The 18,301-nt window shown below is 35.2% G+C and overlaps 2 protein-coding genes across 3 annotated transcripts; one reads left to right on the plus strand and one right to left on the minus strand.

Moving 5' to 3' along the window:
* Positions 1 to 3,874: 3,874 nt before the first annotated feature.
* Positions 3,875 to 11,588, minus strand: LOC124446011 (histone deacetylase complex subunit SAP130-A-like). 2 transcript variants are annotated; one of them, XM_046996801.1, is made up of 15 exons: positions 11,305 to 11,588; positions 10,423 to 10,448; positions 9,900 to 10,298; positions 8,961 to 9,198; positions 8,336 to 8,418; positions 8,164 to 8,216; positions 7,987 to 8,089; positions 7,376 to 7,409; positions 7,245 to 7,297; positions 6,680 to 6,850; positions 5,907 to 6,099; positions 5,470 to 5,598; positions 4,615 to 4,830; positions 4,356 to 4,452; positions 3,875 to 3,993 (listed from the first exon to the last, which is right to left on the minus strand). In XM_046996801.1, exons 4-14 carry the CDS (start codon positions 8,990 to 8,992, stop codon positions 4,392 to 4,394), a joined length of 1,128 nt encoding a protein of 375 aa, XP_046852757.1. In that variant the 5' UTR covers positions 8,993 to 9,198; positions 9,900 to 10,298; positions 10,423 to 10,448; positions 11,305 to 11,588; the 3' UTR covers positions 3,875 to 3,993; positions 4,356 to 4,391. The 2 variants fall into 2 exon arrangements, with proteins under 2 accessions (XP_046852757.1, XP_046852756.1); XM_046996800.1 differs by having other exon boundaries at positions 7,376 to 7,412.
* Positions 11,589 to 15,705: 4,117 nt separating this feature from the next.
* Positions 15,706 to 18,015, plus strand: LOC124445133. Its single transcript, XM_046995840.1, has 2 exons — positions 15,706 to 17,544; positions 17,594 to 18,015. The coding sequence occupies exons 1-2, from the start codon at positions 15,783 to 15,785 to the stop codon at positions 18,013 to 18,015; spliced, it is 2,184 nt and encodes a 727-aa protein (XP_046851796.1). The 5' UTR covers positions 15,706 to 15,782.
* The last annotated feature ends 286 nt before the right edge of the window (positions 18,016 to 18,301 follow it).

The following is an 18,301-nucleotide window of genomic DNA, read 5'->3' on the forward strand; positions in this document are numbered from 1 at the left end:
TACGTAAATTTAAGCAGACAGACTATGAATTTCAACATGGAAGTGGGGATTTTTTATATACATTATACTGTTTGTAAAAGAATTTAAGAAAGCTTGACATCTTGTAATACGATTTATCTTTTTCACGATACTCTTTTTTGCTTTAAGATACCATGCATTCAATGATAGACTTAAGCCTAAAAATACCCTTTGCTACTTGTATGAAACACTTCATTGAAAATTAGTGATCATTCCTAACGTCATTAATGATGAGTTTTAACAATTGCTATTTATTTTTCAAAACAAATTTGAACTAACCCTTCATCCAAGGACTTTGTCATCTTCATTTGTCCATTCTCAAACATCTTGTACTTCTTCCGGATGTAGTTCAATTTCCTTCTCACCAGCGATTTTCCCGTTGTCCACATACGTTATGTCCTCAATACCGGAGATTCAAAAATTTTGTCAACAATGATGCCATACATTGTTAATGAGTGAAAAAACTCCTTTTCGTAATTCAAAATGTACACGTAATTAGTTTCTGAAAAAATTAATATTTTTTGAAAAATTTCATTGTAGAAGGTGAACACAAAGGTAGACATAAAGGTAGACATAAAGGTAGACACAAAGGTAGACACAAAGGTAGACATAAAGATAGACATAAAAGGTAGACATGAAGGTAAACATAATGATAGACATTAATTGAAAATTCGTTCTAACAAAGTACAAATATTCCTCTAAGGTTAAGCATTTCACGAATGTATTAAATTACGCATATATATTTATAAGATAGTTGTGAAGAATAAATATGAACAATAACATCACGTGATAAATGTTAACTTTTTTTCTTCACGTGGCGTTTAATGTTCTTTTAATAATATCCATAATGCCTTGTTGATGGTCGAGTATCTAGAAAATATAAAAATGGAATATGAAAGGTACAGAAACAGATAAAGACTACTTGTTGACATTACAACATAAATTGATCAATCCATAATTTATTGCAAAAGTATGAAAGATCAATATACCTTTACCGTAGTTTTTTTCGTTTCACCCAATTGTTCGATAACAAGTTGACTTCTCTGTATATTGCCCTGTTGCAAGCAAAAACATATTCATTTATTATTCTTACTATGGTGGGAACGGTTGATGTGTTGAGGATAGGAAGTGAAATTCTTATCTAGAAGAGGGAGAAGAAGAGAGGAGAAAGAGAGGAGGAAGAGAAGTAGAAAAGGGAGAGAAAAGAGAGAGGGGGAGAGATCAAATCTCAAAAATTAATAAAAAAGCCAATTTTCAAGACAATCATTGCTGATATTTAAACATGCACCGATTATTATCTGGTTAACGCAGTTAAATTCGTATAGTTCACCTCCGAGACGATAATGTGCTGAGTCTTTCCTAAAGGTTGGGGTTAGGGTTGAAATTGTTGCAAATACCAAAATTCAATATGAGAGAACTACGAACAAAATACTACATTTCATTTAGACTACGTTTACACTACGCGGAACGAAAAAGTGACGGCAGAATTTGACTGCGTTTACACGGATCCGTTTAAATTCCGCTGCAGTTTGGCGTGTGTTTACACGTAATGTTTCTTGCTGTCAAAATTCGTTAGTTATTTGTGAAAGATGGCGCCGTTTCTTATTTGCAAATTACTAGACGTTTATATTTCTTGACACAAGTCATGAAAAACGTTGATTTTTAATAAGTACAACGAAACTAGTCATTAAAAGCTTTCCAAAAGAATTAAAGAAAACTGTTATCCAAAGTGCAACGAAATATTAACGGTTAGCTGTTTACACGACAATGCGTAGCGCTCCGTTTTTGTTCGACCACGTTTAGAAAGTGTGGTCTTGTCCCTCCGGTAAAAGTGATGTTTTCAAACAGTCCGCTCCGGTGCATTATGAAAACAACCCGGTTCTGTTACTTTTTCGCGCCGTTTTCAGACCCATCCGGAGTAGTGTAAACGTAGTCTTGATGAGCAAACTTACTAAAAGTAATTCGTGAAGCATGACCATGTCTTCGTATCTTTTATGATCAGATTTATATTTTGGCAAACGTTCTCGAAACTCGCACATTTTCAAAAGCACTTCTTCTTCGCAACTTTTCTGAAACAACAAATGAACGCAAGACATATAATCATTGCATGAAATGTATATTTCTTTTCGTGTCAGATATGAATTCAAGTTTGATATTCGAAGTAAATCATAAATAAAGCAGAAAAAGTCAAATAATTATATCGAACATAAGATGACGAATGAACGCGATCACGTAACAATCCTTCGACTGCGAAAAAACAAACATGGCCATCAATTATTGCAATAGTATTATTTCAGGGCATTTTCCACTTTTGAAAAAGTCTGCAAACATATTTTATATGATAAAAACACGCAAATATACATTGATCACTGTTATGCCATGGTAAAGGTTAACACTGATCAACATATTCCCTGCAGAGGCAAGATCAAAAGGACCATTATGACTAAAGCCCGTATCCTAAAAGCTCACTCACAATCACTGAGTACGACATAAAACGACCACTACGCATGACTAACGCCCGTATCCTAAAAGCTCACTCACACTCACTGAGTACGACATAAAACGAACATAACGCATGGCTAACGCTCGTATATTAAAACTCACTCACACTCACTGAGTACGACTTAAAAATCGCGCTCTCTCTAATCAATGGCAAAGTCATTTCTCCGACAATGCGGCAAGATTTTCGGTACAGCATTTCAAATGAAGCAACCAGTTAAGTGAAAATGACGAGTTACTTTATGAGATACTTTTAAAGCCTCCCTCTGTGAGTGTGGGCGTGATTGAGCTTTTAACATGCGGTCATAAAACTAGTACAAAGCTAAACCTTTAGTAGCCCTTCTAAAGTCATCAATGTCCAATGTTTTTTAGCCTTTACTGAATGATGAAAATTTTACGACAGGGAATTTCGTGGATGACTTACTAATTCATCCAATTGAGCAGCAACATGATGAATTTTCCATCCGGTGGCCCTTTCTCTAATACTTCGTTCGTTTGCTATTTCCTGCAACGAGGCCTTCCTTTCATCTAGCAAATGTTAAGATAATGGAGTACATTACATTAGAATCATTGAACGAAAACAAATGTAGTGGGTATAGTCTCAATGTGACGAAGGGTCACCAGTAATATTCACGTTAATCTTAAGGGCTGTTTACATGATCCCGGCTAGCCGGGGTTCAGTGAGGTGTGAAATGATTTTGAGGGATTTAAAGGAGGCAAAACTTCAAGGTTAAAAATAGTAGTAGTAGTTTCGTGTGGTCGTCACTCCTCCATGTGTGTCTCATCAAGCCAGCTTGTGTCTCATCAATCCAGCAGAGGTTGGAGGTGCGGTTCCGAGAGTTAAAAATTACAACTGTTTTTTAAGCGCCACAAATCATTCCTGATGTAATTCTCAAATTGGGCCAAATTGGTTGTTTTAATTTGAAATGTTTTGAGAAGTTATTAAATCGGAATATTGTAAAATTGCTCGAGAAGATTTATCTGATGATAAGTATTGAATCGTTTCCATTCGCCAAAATCATTTAACGCTTGACTGAATCCCGGGTAGCCGAGTTGAAATTTTTGGGCTTCAAGTTTTGACATTTTTAATGCCTCAAAATCCTTTCACGCCTTGCTGAATCTCGGTTAGCCGGGATCATGTAATCAGCCCCTTAGCCTATAACAAGGAGAAGGGAAGTCACAAATAAACAGGGAGCTCTGGTATAAATAAGCAGCAACTGTCTAGAGCCCGGTGATTCTATAATCTTAGACTGTTGCTCTATTACAACAAAATTTGTACTCCAACGGAATATATGAAACATCAACTTCTTTTCGATGACTATGTAGAAGCAATCTTTGACATATGTCACGTGATACCTTTTGGTTTGACATCTGAGTATCTTTCAAAATGATTATGCGCCGCTTTGTTGTTTACTTTGTAACCACCGTAAATTGAGACAGAGCCCCTTCTCAGACGCAAGAACTTTAACTCTTCTTCTGCACAAATGAATAAATAAAATAGCATCGAAGAAATTACGATAGTATACAAGTCGAATACTAGCAAGGATGAACGCAGAATGGCAGGGATATTTCTGCAATTTCCATGTAGAGAACCCAAGTATCAACCAAAGTGTCGTGTCTGTTGCATCATCATTCTATTAAGACATACTTGGCCCAATGCAAAGGATGTTGTGTTTATGCCAATATGAAATGTTTGCTTCTACAGACGTACACGAGAACATACATAATAATTCCCTCATTATGACGTCACAGGATGTTGTTGTGTTGTATTTTCATTTCCGATCATAGACATAATTTTTCACGAGATAAACGTAAAGTAGCAATGGACTCATTCGTACCTTCCTCCTCGTCGATTTTCACATTCACAACGCTCTTTATCTCGTGTATGTCTGACACTTGAGGGGCAAGCTGCCGAACTTATCTTCTGTCGCGACGCTGGAAAACAAAACTCTCTTCATTGAAATAGTTTTTGTGTTGAGCATCTTGCCGGGCGCACGTCAAGCTTTCATTTTAAACGTTATAACTATTCATTTGATTGGTTTTGCGCAAAAGATGTCACAACTACTAAAATTACAAAGCTTTGGCATTTTGACTTACACATTTTGCTTTCGTGGTTTCTTCCTGGGCGACGCACCCGCGTCGTGAGAGACCGATGACAATGAGATGGTGTTGACTGCAGGCGCAACTACATGTTGGGCTGACAACGGAGATGAGAATTCTCGTTTGATTTTTGCTGGCGATAATATTGATGGATGACTTGAACCGTTTTCAACTGCCTTTGTATTTCCTTCCAAAGTGGTAATTACATTTTCACTAAATGAGACAAAAATGTCGATACCAATTATACATAGTTCATCAAAAAAAACTTCAAATAAGCATGACGTTTTGAAAAAAGTATTATTTTCCACCGACTGAAGAACGAAAAAACCTGAAAATGTTTTCTCGATCACTTCTGGGAGCCCAGTGTGGCAGGTGGTGGTGGAGTATATAAATCACTTAAGATATATGTAATTTAGTAATTAAGACTGTTTAGTTAGAAGCTACTCTACGTAGCAATGTCTTTTTAACAACATCAACAAATGTCAAGCAAATGACGTGGGGTTATTTAAAATCTCGAAAGCACTATATATTGAGATCAATGTCGCGGCTAGCAATTAGGATAAGCAGACTCATAAAGGAAAAATAGAGGGAAAACAACATTTATAAAGTGATGGCTAATACATACAATTCTTATTGAGCATCAAAGACAACGAAGGCATTGACATTAAACCACATAAATCATCAAACAGTGTTCTGAACGAGGTTTCTAGACAAGGTGGACGGTTTGAACGCAAGAGTATCGTTCACACCAACAGTCCTTTTAGATTTGCCTAACCTGGACAATCTACATCTACAAACATCAAGTTTTCTAGACATCCACAACAATCTACGTAACTAGAATGAACAACACACCTTTTTGGAGAATTTTGAATGGTAAGTGAGTTGGATTGCAAACCATCTGCTCTAATATTTCCAGTGAGATCATTCGTGGTCGTAATTTGGGAATCGTCAAACGACGGCTGACTTATGGGTTTTCTCAAACTGTAAAATGTTAAAAAAATTACTTGGTATATAGAATATATATCTTAGTAAATAGTAGAGCAGAGCAGAGTAGAGTAGAGTGGAGTGGAGTGGAGCAAAGCAGAGCAGAGTAGAGAAGAACATAGTAGAGTAGAGCAGAGCAGAGCAGAGTAGTGCAGAGCAGGGCAGAGCAGAGCAGAGCAGAACAGCATGGTATTGTATAATAAAGTATAGCACGTATAGTACGTATAGTATAATATAATATAGTATTTTTCAATGTCTTTTCCTTCTCATCTAGTTGAGTGTATACGTAACTTCAAAATACTAACGTATCGGGTCTTTTTCTTAATATACTCGGCCTTGGCGATAGTGAAGTGACGATGTTGGACGAGGAAGAGTTGGAAGAAGACGATTGTGTATTGGATAACATATTTTGAACGCTAAAAATACACGTGGAGTTTGGAAGTGAGGACTTGGTTTGATGATTTTTACTTTCAGCTTCCGACTTCGTTAACTGGACACCTTAAAGATGGATATCAAAAATTATCTAAGAGATCGGATTAGTTAATTTCTTAATATGCAGATTTAAGAACGCAACTAGGAGCAATATATTATCATACATAAATAAAATTCAGAAAATTTACACCAAACGGTAACAAAACCAATTTGCTGATCAAAATGAATCGCTTGACTGTCTTCGGTTAAGACCGCATAGTTCATGTATGTAAACACAAATTTGCACGTACATTTGCAAGAAACATAATAGGATCAAAATATTAGAAATGGGGAAGCAACAACTGTAGAGTTTTAAAGGCTGATCTACTAATACAAGTTTTTGTTCATAAAAATAAAAACAATATGGCCGACCATATAACAAAGATATGGTAGTATAAATCCATTTAAAATTACAATTCAAAGTTTAAACTATCTTGCCAAAATGATTATCGATATTTTTTCGTTAGGTTTTCGTCACACAAAATAGCACACTATACAGATATATTCATATAATGTATACAATCATAGGTATTTATAAACAATTCGAGTGATATCTCGACCTATCACTACCGCCTTTGTACAATATCGATGCAGATAGGACACCTACCCATGTTTACAACAGCAACGGAAACTGGCGAATTGTGAGACACTTTTAACTGAACAGAATTTATTCCTGTGGTCACGTGACCGGTGGAATGTATTTGGGCAATGCTCGTTGGTTTACGAACAACAGATTCGATGGGTGCAATATAAGGCTTGCCGGTCGGTGGTAAGGAAACTAAAAACAATAAATTACACCATTTTATCACAGCGCCATTAACACAGAACGTGAAATAGATCATTTTGAATATGAAATAATTCCACACATGCAATATTAAGAATAACGTTAGTTTCTCAATAGAAGAGACGTTTGAAAGAGAACGTACAATTAAGTTAAAGTAAAATCTTTTTATTCAACCTGATTTTCATCTACAATATGTCAACTAAGAAAATTGAAAATTTCAAATAATTTCATTTAAAATAAGAAAATTTTGAAATGCTGCAAGATGAGTAAGGCAGCGCAAAAAATTCCTCAAAAAGGAAATCAATGTATTTCCCAAACTATTAAATGCCTACCATGCCCATAGTCATGATCAGTTTAACGAGAAAACAATGCGTGTCCTATGATATACCTGTGTGCCCGTCAAAAAATGACGGCATCCTCGGCAGGGGAACAGGAAATTGTCTGTAAAATAGAAAGAAAAATACATAAACACTTATCATATTTTGGCGAACTCATTCCAAGCACTCACAATTCGCATACCTGTTTGCATCTATTCTTGAATTGGAAATACTAGCTACTAAAAATAAAAGAACCACATCACTAACAGCATACCTGCAGGTGTACGTATTTAGGGTTTTTTTTTGGACAGCCGAAAAAAGTTTGCAGTTACGTACGAAAGAAGGTCTGGGCGGCAAAAAGCCGTAGTGCGATCTAGCTGGGCAGGAAGCTCATTCTTTATTCGTATTCATTCTAACTCAATTACTCAAAAATTCTGTTCAAATTCAATTACTCAAAAATTCTGTAAATTTATTGCAAAATATCATGGGGAAATGTCAATTCCATACTTTTCTCAAGGGTGCATAAGGTTTACAATTACAGTAGCTTGAGGCATATGCAGGTAGCACAGCTACATAAGATTTCAACCTAACAATACATTTTAATGGTTCCACTGCAACAAGATTGCTGCAACAATTTTACAACACTTTAAATGTGATTTTTTTCCAGTGTTGGCGATCTCAATTTTTTTTTTGAATATGAATTTGACTCGATAATATATTTAAATATAGGAAAGACTTCCTGAAGTTTTATCCGTGATTAAGTACTATCATTTTAACTATAACTTTTCAGTAAGTATAATTTGAATGTCTCACCTGCTGGGGATGATATAACAGACGCACTAGGAGTAACGTGAGCAGCAAACGAAGCAGTCGACGTTGCACTAGTTGGTTTCAAAAGCCGCGTATGATCTTGTAACTGCAGTGAAAATGTACGTCAATGAAAACACGTTGAATTTCGCAGGGGTATTAAGTGCGAGTGATTATACGTACCTGCGGAGATCTGGTGGTGAATGAAACAGAGGACGGTTGAGAGTAAAGTTGACCTGTAAAAAAGACGATACCTATGTACTGCATCAAAAGAATCATTTTATGAAAACCAGCTGCAAAAAGTACAAATTTTAATATCTATGTAGTATTGTTTTCATATTATGTGTACTCTCACCCATTCCTGTTGGACCAACATTAGCAATCACTTTTGGAACATTAAAATTCGATGAGACTGACGGAATAGGACCACCAATTGTGCTTGAAAAAGAAAACTTTCCAGTATACAAGACAAATAATTCACTCTGATCAAGTTTACCAAAACATGTCATGAGTACAATAGTAACATTATCTATGCACAAACAAAGACAAGTAAAACAATGAGAAAATTATCTATGCAATAACAAAGACAAGTAAAACAATGGAACATTTTCTAATGACAGAGACATGCGTATAATGCCTTCTTTGGATGCACAATTTGGTAATTATTATCTGTGACTGAATATCAAATATTGAGAGTTGAGAAAAATAAAAATAAGCTCATATTAAACAAGATACAATGTAATAAGATTACATGGCTGACACCGAGGTAAAGTCCACCTCAATTTGCTACACTTGCTACGTACACTGCTATGCAAACTTTTTTGTGTTCATTCACTAAAAACTACAAATGAATTTGCTTAGGAAATGAATACCAGTAATAATTTTGCTAAAAACTTGGAATGCCCTTAGCCATTGTCCATTACAAAGGCTTTCTTTCAAAAAATAGCCTCTGCTAAACGTAGCATGTCATAATAAAATACCTTGAAGATGGGATATGGGCTGTTGTTGACATTGGATGCTTTATAAAGCCAGGTGTATTAATAGATGATGCTGTTATACTGGACGTGCTCTTGCCAAGGCCCACAGTCGAAGAGGTTTTTGAATTTGAAGAGCCCAAAACATGATGTGGATTGTAAGTTGGACGTTCCCCCCCTGCTGGACGAGTTTCCACAACGGAATGAGCTTCAGTTGGTGCTGCTTGTGATTTGATATCACCTGCTGTGTAAATTGATGTTAATATAAATCAGTTTGACTCATTCATATCGCCAGCTTTCCAGTCACTATAAAAATGTTTTAGTTTTCACTCACTGGAAAAACAATAGACTACTGTATTTACTCATTTGAGCACAACATTTTCAACATTTTTTAAGGAACACCACTATCAAATAAGCGCCACACTAATCATTACCCAATGCATTATTAATCGAGTTACCAACAAAATCATTGAAAACGCTAACACAAATCTTAAATAAACAGAAATTTCGTTTTCTGGTAAAAACATTATGAAAAGGTTTATTTGTTGTTTCAAATATTCTTGTCATTACACACTATTGAAAGTGAATATCATTAAAGAGCATTGCCACTGATTGAGTACCACATCTCAAGTTCTAAAAATTTAAATGCACCACAACGCTCAAACAAGGAAATACAGTAAAGAAATAAACAATGCCATCTTGCAGGCTAGCTATGCCACTGGTTTCACAAAAATAATAGTTCTTGGGAAGTTGGTGATTCACACATTGAAAAACATAATACAACACTGGATTGTGTATCACAATACATACCAGATGGCTAACCCAGCAAAACATTCTCTTCAAAAGAAAGCGATTAAATTAGGTTCAATTCCCTCAACACACACACAAGATGTGGATGTATGCACGTTGTAATTTCAACAAAACATAGGATTCAATTTAACAAACCTTTCACAACTTCAACAGTTGAAGAGTCAGACAACAGTTTCGGAGATGGTGACCTGGTTTGCTGAAGAGCTTAGATGCAGGACGAACCGGCAAAGTGATACCAGGTATTGCATGTAACGGACCTGGCAAACCAGCTGGTTTCATATGATGGGCAACCACAGCAGGCCTACTTGGTGTTGCCAGTGATGGTCTTGATGAGATATGAACAGCAGCTGCAGCTCCAGATACAGCCAATGTAGGCATATGTCGTTGAAAAGGTAAGAATGCTGGAACAGTGCCAGGGGTATTATGCATCATTACTGGTGGCATTGAAGAATAAATGCCCACACCAAAAGTATGTGGTAGAAAAGCACCAGATGGGTTTAATGATGCAGGAGCAATAGGTCGACTTTGCGAATTCTTCAAGGAAAACATGCAGATGAGCTTTTAGACTAAAGTCAATATACTAGAAAATGTCTCAGCTTCATTTTGATAGCACAGACATGCATCTTTGTATATAGATATACATAAAAATGCATTATACCTTGAAATCATACATCGCCATAGCATCTGAAATAAAAAGAATATTTACTGTAATGGCAATAAAATTATAGGTTGACAATATAAATATACTAGTGAGTGAAATTTTACAATTCAAGTGCTTGGTTGTCAACAGAATGGCAAAAATTCCCCATCTCTGGGGGCATTTCATCATAGATGAAGGGATTCTTCCATGCTCTTTGACATATTTCCCAATTTTGCGATCAATGAGGATTGATGATAGTTAACTTTATGCTAGTATTCATATGAAATTTCTAAACTGAATAATATAATCCTAGCCCTTAGTAAAATATCAAGGAAAAAAAGGCCTTTCCAAAAGTACCATGTTTGCATTGTCACAATCGATCCTGACATTACAACGTGAACAAATAAAATACAATAATTTCAATGGTTTTTTCCTTCAGTTATACTGGAACATGAAGTTGTTGAAATTCTACAATGACTAAACATTTTCATTTTGACATGAATCTCAATCATATACGCTCTATTCTTTATTTCTGACATGAATATCCTACTTTTGACATCGTCATTCCAAAACGAAAATTCCCCCGCCAAATCAGCAAAACTTGGATACATTATTTATAATTCACAATTGAAATACAACCGGCCAATTTTGATATTTCGTATTGACCGCATTCTGGTTTATAAAATTTATACTGAAGGGAATTCTTGCAATATATTTCGGCCATCAAAACACAACACGAGGCTCGCAGGCGCCTATACATATGTTTATATTTACATAACATAGTGGAAAATTTGTTCGTACCAATAGACATTATCAAGGGTGGAAAGTGAACAGATATGTTAACATAAAACACGAAGTCGTCTGTTCTATCATGATCAGACGCATTGTATATAGCCTTACCTGTTGCTTGACTACTCCGTATCAAGTTTTTTTCGTATTTATCTTTGTCCAAGGTAACGCTTGTACATGTTGCAATTCGTGAAGGGTGAACATCCCGTTCGTGCCTGTCGTCTGGCTTATAGCTCATACTGCTCAACAGATCATTGATGTATTGACATATATTTCTACGGAAAATTCTCGTTATACAAGTCAAATGTTTGGCTGGATGAAATGAAGAAATACAACGAGAACAACAGATTTGATTTAGCCTATTCCTACGGATTTTTGTCCTCGTCGTAAAAGGAAGCCCTTGTAAGTGAAATGGTGCGTGCGCAGGTAAAAGGAAGTGCACTTATTTCCGGATCCGGTAGTGGTCATTGTTAATTATTCATTTCAGCCAAGACAAGAAATTAAATAATCTCAAAATGAGAAGAGTCTGAAAATTACTGATGTTTAGCTTCGTAATTCTTTCATACTTGCTATCTTTTCAATTAAATGTGAAACTTAATTTTTGTCTGCAATAAAGTGTTAATTAAACCACCGAAGTGAAAAATGTTTGCGAGAAACACTTTAATAATTATTGTTCAATCATATCAATTTCCCAAAATTAATTGCAAGCACACACACTGAATGTTCGCATCACATAAAACGCTATGTTGTACACATATACAAACTTAAATTAAATTTTCTTTACAAAATATTCCAAGCAACTCGTGTACCATACATTGTACGCATATATGTATATATATATATATAATGAAACATGATATATTACGAAATTTAGTTAACGCCTTGTGAAGGACCAGTCAATTGCAAAGAATAGCCAATCAATGTCAGAATATATGTTGGAACAAAGAATATTTGAAGAATTAACAGTTCTCGGGCACTTGATTGCATCACAACATCAGAAAAGTAGACATCCACGGTTTCTTTCACGGAATGGATTTTCATTTGCTGGTAACTTGTTCAACAACGGATCGTCCAAAGCATTTTGCTCTGCGTATTGTATCAAATCTGTGACACATTCACTGACATTTTTACGTACGATTTTCGATTCAATCTTCAATTGATCCACCTCTCTTTGAGTCTGATAAATATCAAATTGTTTGCTTGCATGATACATTCTTGTCTTTTAAAGTTTTAGAAATGTATGAGTGATATCTTCGAAGAAATGAGGAGAACTTTGCGGGCGGACTTTGAATTTAAAGTCGTAGTTGACTGTGTTTACAGTGTTTCCACTTGAATTATACATATTTTCACTTTGTGGCTACTGATACACTGGCACAACTCAAAGCTGTTATTGTATAAAAAAGGGCCGGATTCCTATGAATGCAGATTTTTATAAAGTTTAGCTTAAAAATTAGAAAAATCAAACCGTTAAATAATTCTAAATTTGCATGCATGATAAATTTCTCAGAATTTATCCTATTTCTTCAAATTCCTTCCATGATGTCATATATTTTTCAATTTCAATTTAATATTTTCAGTTTCAATTTGATTATTATGCTCTCAATTGAAAGTGATGGCACGCAGAAGAGTAGCTGGGTCAACATTTTAAACTTTGTTCCCGTGAAATTTATCACCGTGTGCATAGATTATACGATTGAACTATTTTTTTTCTTATGAATGATGCTATACAATCATTCTGGAAATAATTAATTTTTCCAAATGGTAGCAATAGAATGAATAGATATACCGAGAACTGATCAACCTCGTTCTCGAAACTTTGTTCTGTTTCGGAGAATAAATTATTTCGTCGGGATTGTATGTGTAGTCGGCTAGCAAATAATTTTATCGCCAATTGTGGCTTGTGATGTGTTTCCATCTGTTACTGACGCTGTTACAGAGAATATACAACAATTACAATTTTGTTTCGACTTGATTTTTACTTAATTTTATATGATCGGCCGACAAAGACCGCTGTGCAAAGCTTGAAGCGGAGCTTGCCAAAGTCACAAGTCAGATTACTTTCTCGCATGCGTAGTCTTCACCTCCAATAATAATCTACGACTTCGCCTGTAGAAAATGATATACATGGTATTGTTCAAAATCTTTTTGGGATATCTTGTACTGGAACGTTTTAGTAAGTGTGTTTGTTACTTTTATTGATTATAAAAAAAATGTGCTTGTTGTTAATACGATTAATGGGGCAGGCGTGATTGAAAGTGAACTCAATATCTATATTGGAGATGAACTTTAGCGGTAAAAAATCTAAGTTATTTGACTCATCTTTACCTCTATTGTCATGCATATATACAAGAAAACTTTACAAGTCTAATTTTCCAGTTATTGACTTTCTGAAGATTTATTTGGAAACAATTAGATTGGATTATTGTTTTCGACATAATTTAAATCATTGCATACACTGAAGTGAGTATTTTCTTTGAATGTAGACTTCAAACTCACTTCCGCGTCAAATATATGTGTCAAGGGCAAGAGGTCATGATACTGCGTCATGTGGATCCTATTATATCCCGTGCTACTCTATATCACATGGTGTTTTAGTAGCAGGTAACGCATCAAAAATTCTTATCGATCCTAAGAACACACAAATATCTCCATATGATTGTAAATCATTCCAAAGAAGACACCAAGGTATTTACGTCACGAAGAATTTGACATTTGTTAGTGACGGTCCGTCACTTTGTCGTATTTCATGCAAAAGTGGTTTTAACTGGTTTATAGACGGCAGAGAAAATGCCTCTCCAATGATCATTGGTTTTATCAGAATCTTCTTTGAAAATACACAAGTACATTCAGTGGATTCGTCTGCCATTTTTACTCAGTGCGTGTTTTACAAAACTAAAAACTTGCAGTGAATTTTACAGTATATAATCGGAACCTGACAAGTTTGATTTTTCAAAATGCCCAATTCGAAGCAAATGAAGCATGTATTTCAGTGAAGATGTGCTCAAAGGATATAAACATTCTAAGGAGCAGCATTATATTTAAAAATTCACAATTCATAGGAAATGGCATTAGATGGATTCCAATTTTCATATCGCCTCCTTGGAGTGTTTTAAGCATAGATAACTTTGGAAAACATGCTGTAGAGTTGCACGTAAAAAATACTAGTTTTGTTAATAACTATGTTCGTTCAATGGGAATGATATACGTAAGTACTAATCACTTAAAACTTACTGTAATGGAGAAAAGCAATTTAGTAGATAATGGATTGCAAGACATGACCAACACGTTTACTCACAGCCTCTTTGTTTTAAATACTGAAACGACGTCCATTGTGATAGCAGACACGCAAGTAAAAAGGAACAAACAGCGACTTTTTTCAATCAGCTCAACAAGAACAGAAATCCTTATTACTGACACACAAGTAGATGATTATAGAGTTGACAAAAATCATGGAGGGACATTTTATATAGAAAGTGAAATGATGCAGTTGGTAATGAACAACTGCGTGATAAGTAATGGACGATCGATGTTTCATGGTGGATTTCTCTATGTTCACGCAAGGAATGTTAGTGTACATATTGAAAATTCTAATTTTACAAACTTGAAAACTGGTGGCGATCGTGGTGTGATGTATATATCGACAAGCAAAGTTGCAAATATGTCTGTAACTGTAAAGATAAAGATACTCAGTTCAAATTTTATATCTAATACAGGTAGTTTTGGAGGAGTTCTGTGGCTGCCACAAAAGTTTAAAATCTGGATTCACAACTCTACATTCATTTTAAATAATGCATATTGTGGTGGGGTTGTATCCTCCGACAACCTTTTATATGCAAAAATACACATCGATAAATCATTGTTTCACAAGAACCGTGTAACAGATGCGGGTGGATGCATATATGTTGAAAGTATTAAAAAAAATAGTTATTTATTTTTAAGTGGAAATAACTCAAATTTTACGGAAAATAAAGCTGGATATGATGGAGGTGTGTTCTCGTTGGCATCATCAGCCGTTTACTTGGAGCTCTCGTGTTCAATATTTGAGTACAATCTTGCAGAAAAAGGCCACGGAGGCGCCATTTCAATTATTATATTTTTAAACTACTCAGTTACATTGTTAGCCAATCACACAAAATTTACTGGAAATAGCGCCTTGGTTGGTGGCAAGAACAAGAACAATGATTCTTATGAATAATGTCTCTTTTTCTCATAATTCTTCATCCTATGGACAAGCAGGAGGAGGTGGGATTTGTATTCAAAATGAAGGAATACAGACTTTAGTGTCGTTTTCAATTTCAATAGAAAGAAGCATTTTCGAGAAAAATCGTGGGAATTCTGGAGGTGCCATATATTTACAGAGTTTTAATGGCGAATTTTTGTGCAAGCATTCAGTTTTTAAATCAAACAATGCGATTCTTCAAGGTGGAGCATTCTACTTCTTAATTTCCAATTCAACGATAAACATATTCAACACAACCTTTAAAAATAACACAAGTATTGATTGAGGGGCAATGTATCTAGAAATCAACAATGGAAGTACGATTCATGTCGATGAGTCAGTATTTAAATACAATGAAGCAAATTATAACATGGGTGGTGGCATGGCGATAATTACTGAAGGTAATAATTTGAAAAATCCTCAATGTAAACAAGATACTGTGCGCTTATGGGATTACAACAATTCTGTAACGATAAGGAACACGAAGTTTATTGAAAATATTGCCCAAAATGGTGGTGCAGTCTCCATGAAAAACGGAATAATATATTTCAATAATTGTCACTTTGTTAACAATTTTGCACATGGTCATATTAACTATGATGGACCGCACAGCGAAGGACCGTTCATTTTACACAATACTACCGCATTACAAGAAATACAGTCATATAATCCTTTGGTCTTGATTGCAAATGGCGGGATAGTGGATTTTGATAATTTTACAATGTTGCGTTGCCCAGTTGGATCAAAGATGGAAATGTTGAATCTCTCTTATAACAAATGGATAAATAGTTCTTGTACATACCACGTCACTAAACTTCGCTTTGTATGTAAACAATGTGATGAAGGCACGTATAGCTTACAGCAGGGTCACACATTAGGATTGAGACCAGTTCATTCATTTTCTTGTCTACCTTGTCCAAATGGAGCCGACTGCTTTACAACCATCAAATCAAAGCCAAACTTCTGGGGATATTTGAGCAAGAAAAATAAGCCATCTTTAAAATTTATCAGATGTCCTGATGGTTATTGTCGTGAAGGCTTTACAAACCCAAAACACGACAGCTACAACATGTGCCAAAGAAAGCGTAAAGGTTGGATTTGCGGTCATTGCTCTCCCGGTTACAGTGAAACTGTATTCTCAACAAATTGTAAATTGACAAAAAACTGTTTTCATTATTCGTTTTGGATTGTGTATATCGTATTGGCGTTCAGCATGGCTTTGTTTTTTATATTTCAACCACCGATTGTCACTTTTCTAGTAAAACAGATATTGTGGTTCAAAAATGAAAGAAAAAAAACTAAACACCTGAGCGAGAACACCAGAAGATCATTACGGTCAACAGAGATGCAGAGAAGCGATTCTCCGTTTGTTCTCTCCACTGAAGAAATTGAAAACGAAAAGATTGATTCCGTAGGATTTCTTAAAATTATTTTTTATTTCTATCAGATTTCTTACTTACTGCAAACAGATACAAACATAAAGCACCTTTTGAAAACAAAAATAATTAATCCTGTTCAGAGATTTTTCAATTTTCAGGGAGTTCATTTCGAAGGTGTATGTCCAATACCTGGTCTCACAGCAACTGGAAAACATTTGTTTGATGTTGCACCTGTATTTGGAACTTTACTGGCCATATACTTTATCTACAGTCTTCACTTTTTCATAAGTAAGATCTTTCGTGCATACACTCCAAAATTTAAACAATACCTGGGGGCAACAATGCAAACCATTCTCCTAGGATATATAAAAATTGCCAACGTTAGTCTTGCACTAATTCATTGCGTTCCCATAAACTCTGACTATCGTTGGTTTTATGATGGTAACATATTATGCTTCAAATGGTGGCAGATTCTGTTCTTTGCATTTGACGTTGTTGTATTATTTCCCTTCATTCTGGTGTTACCCTGGTTTGCCGTGAAATTGCACAATGGAATGATTTCAACAAAGCAATTCTTTCTCGCTTGTGTTGTACCATTTCCTTTTCTCATTTTTTGGTCTATGCAGTATCTCTTGCAAAGGTGTAGTATTTATCGAAGTCCTGTAAACAGGACAGTAAACACTACTGAGTATACAGATACGCTGAAATCCATCTTTCTCGCTCCATTTCGCAAGCCTAAAGAGGGAAAGTCAGGTGTTGTCTATTGGCAGAGCGTTCTTATTGCACGACGTTTTCTCTTGACATTACTTAGTTGTTTTATCACTCATGTGCATGGCAATCATCTGTGTGCTGGCGTTATTACATCATAAATGTGTGAAACCGTTCCAAAACCCTCGTGCCAACAAAGCAGAAACCATTTCTCTACTAAGTCTTGCAGTAATGGCTATCATTAATATGTGCAAATCAATTTTCAGATTTTCCATAGAAGATGATAGTTACGGATGGATAATTTCAACACTTGATATCATCGAGATGATAATGTTAGGTTTCATACCTGGAATATCTATTCTTTTGTTTGTATTAGGGATATCATCATTGGTGGTACGTTTGGTTTTCATGGCCATCACCACCATACGTAGAAAAATGCACCGCCATGACCCAACATACGATGAACTGTTGAACGATAACCATGAGGAAAACTTAAAGGAAGACTTTGTATTTTAAAATTAGAGTACAACGATGAATTTAAGCGCGATGATTCATGACTTTACTCAATGATTTAACTGTACTTGTGCAATTTATATAATTACTTATGATTTTACTATATTTAATGGTTTGACTATATACTTAGGCTTAATGAATTGACTATGTACTAAAATTTGTTCAAATAGCTTTAAATTGTGTTTTTGATCATTTTCATTTTTAATGAACATTGTTGATGCAAACTAACAATGTTAATTACAGGTTTGAGGATTCAGTGAAGTAGAAATGTTGATAACAGTTAGTTGTA

Source organism: Xenia sp. Carnegie-2017, unplaced genomic scaffold, assembly GCF_021976095.1.
Source record: "Xenia sp. Carnegie-2017 unplaced genomic scaffold, XeniaSp_v1 HiC_scaffold_22, whole genome shotgun sequence".
NCBI lineage: Eukaryota > Metazoa > Cnidaria > Anthozoa > Malacalcyonacea > Xeniidae > Xenia > Xenia sp. Carnegie-2017.

What these genes read in the sequence shown, in the direction of transcription:
- LOC124445133 (XM_046995840.1), top strand. Translation starts at nt 15,783, where the DNA reads ATGGGTGGTGGCATGGCGATAATTACTGAAGGTAATAATTTGAAAAAT. An exon ending in GCCTAAAGAGGGAAAGTCAG is followed by an intron (nt 17,545 to 17,593) that starts GTGTTGTCTATT and finishes TTTTCTCTTGAC; the next exon opens with ATTACTTAGTTGTTTTATCA.
- LOC124446011 (XM_046996800.1), bottom strand. Translation starts at nt 8,992, where the DNA reads ATGTCAACAACAGCCCATATCCCATCTTCAAG. An exon ending in TCACCACCAGATCTCCGCAG is followed by an intron (nt 8,090 to 8,163) that starts GTACGTATAATC and finishes TTTTCACTGCAG; the next exon opens with TTACAAGATCATACGCGGCT. An exon ending in AAACCACGAAAGCAAAATGT is followed by an intron (nt 4,453 to 4,614) that starts GTAAGTCAAAAT and finishes TTTGTTTTCCAG; the next exon opens with CGTCGCGACAGAAGATAAGT.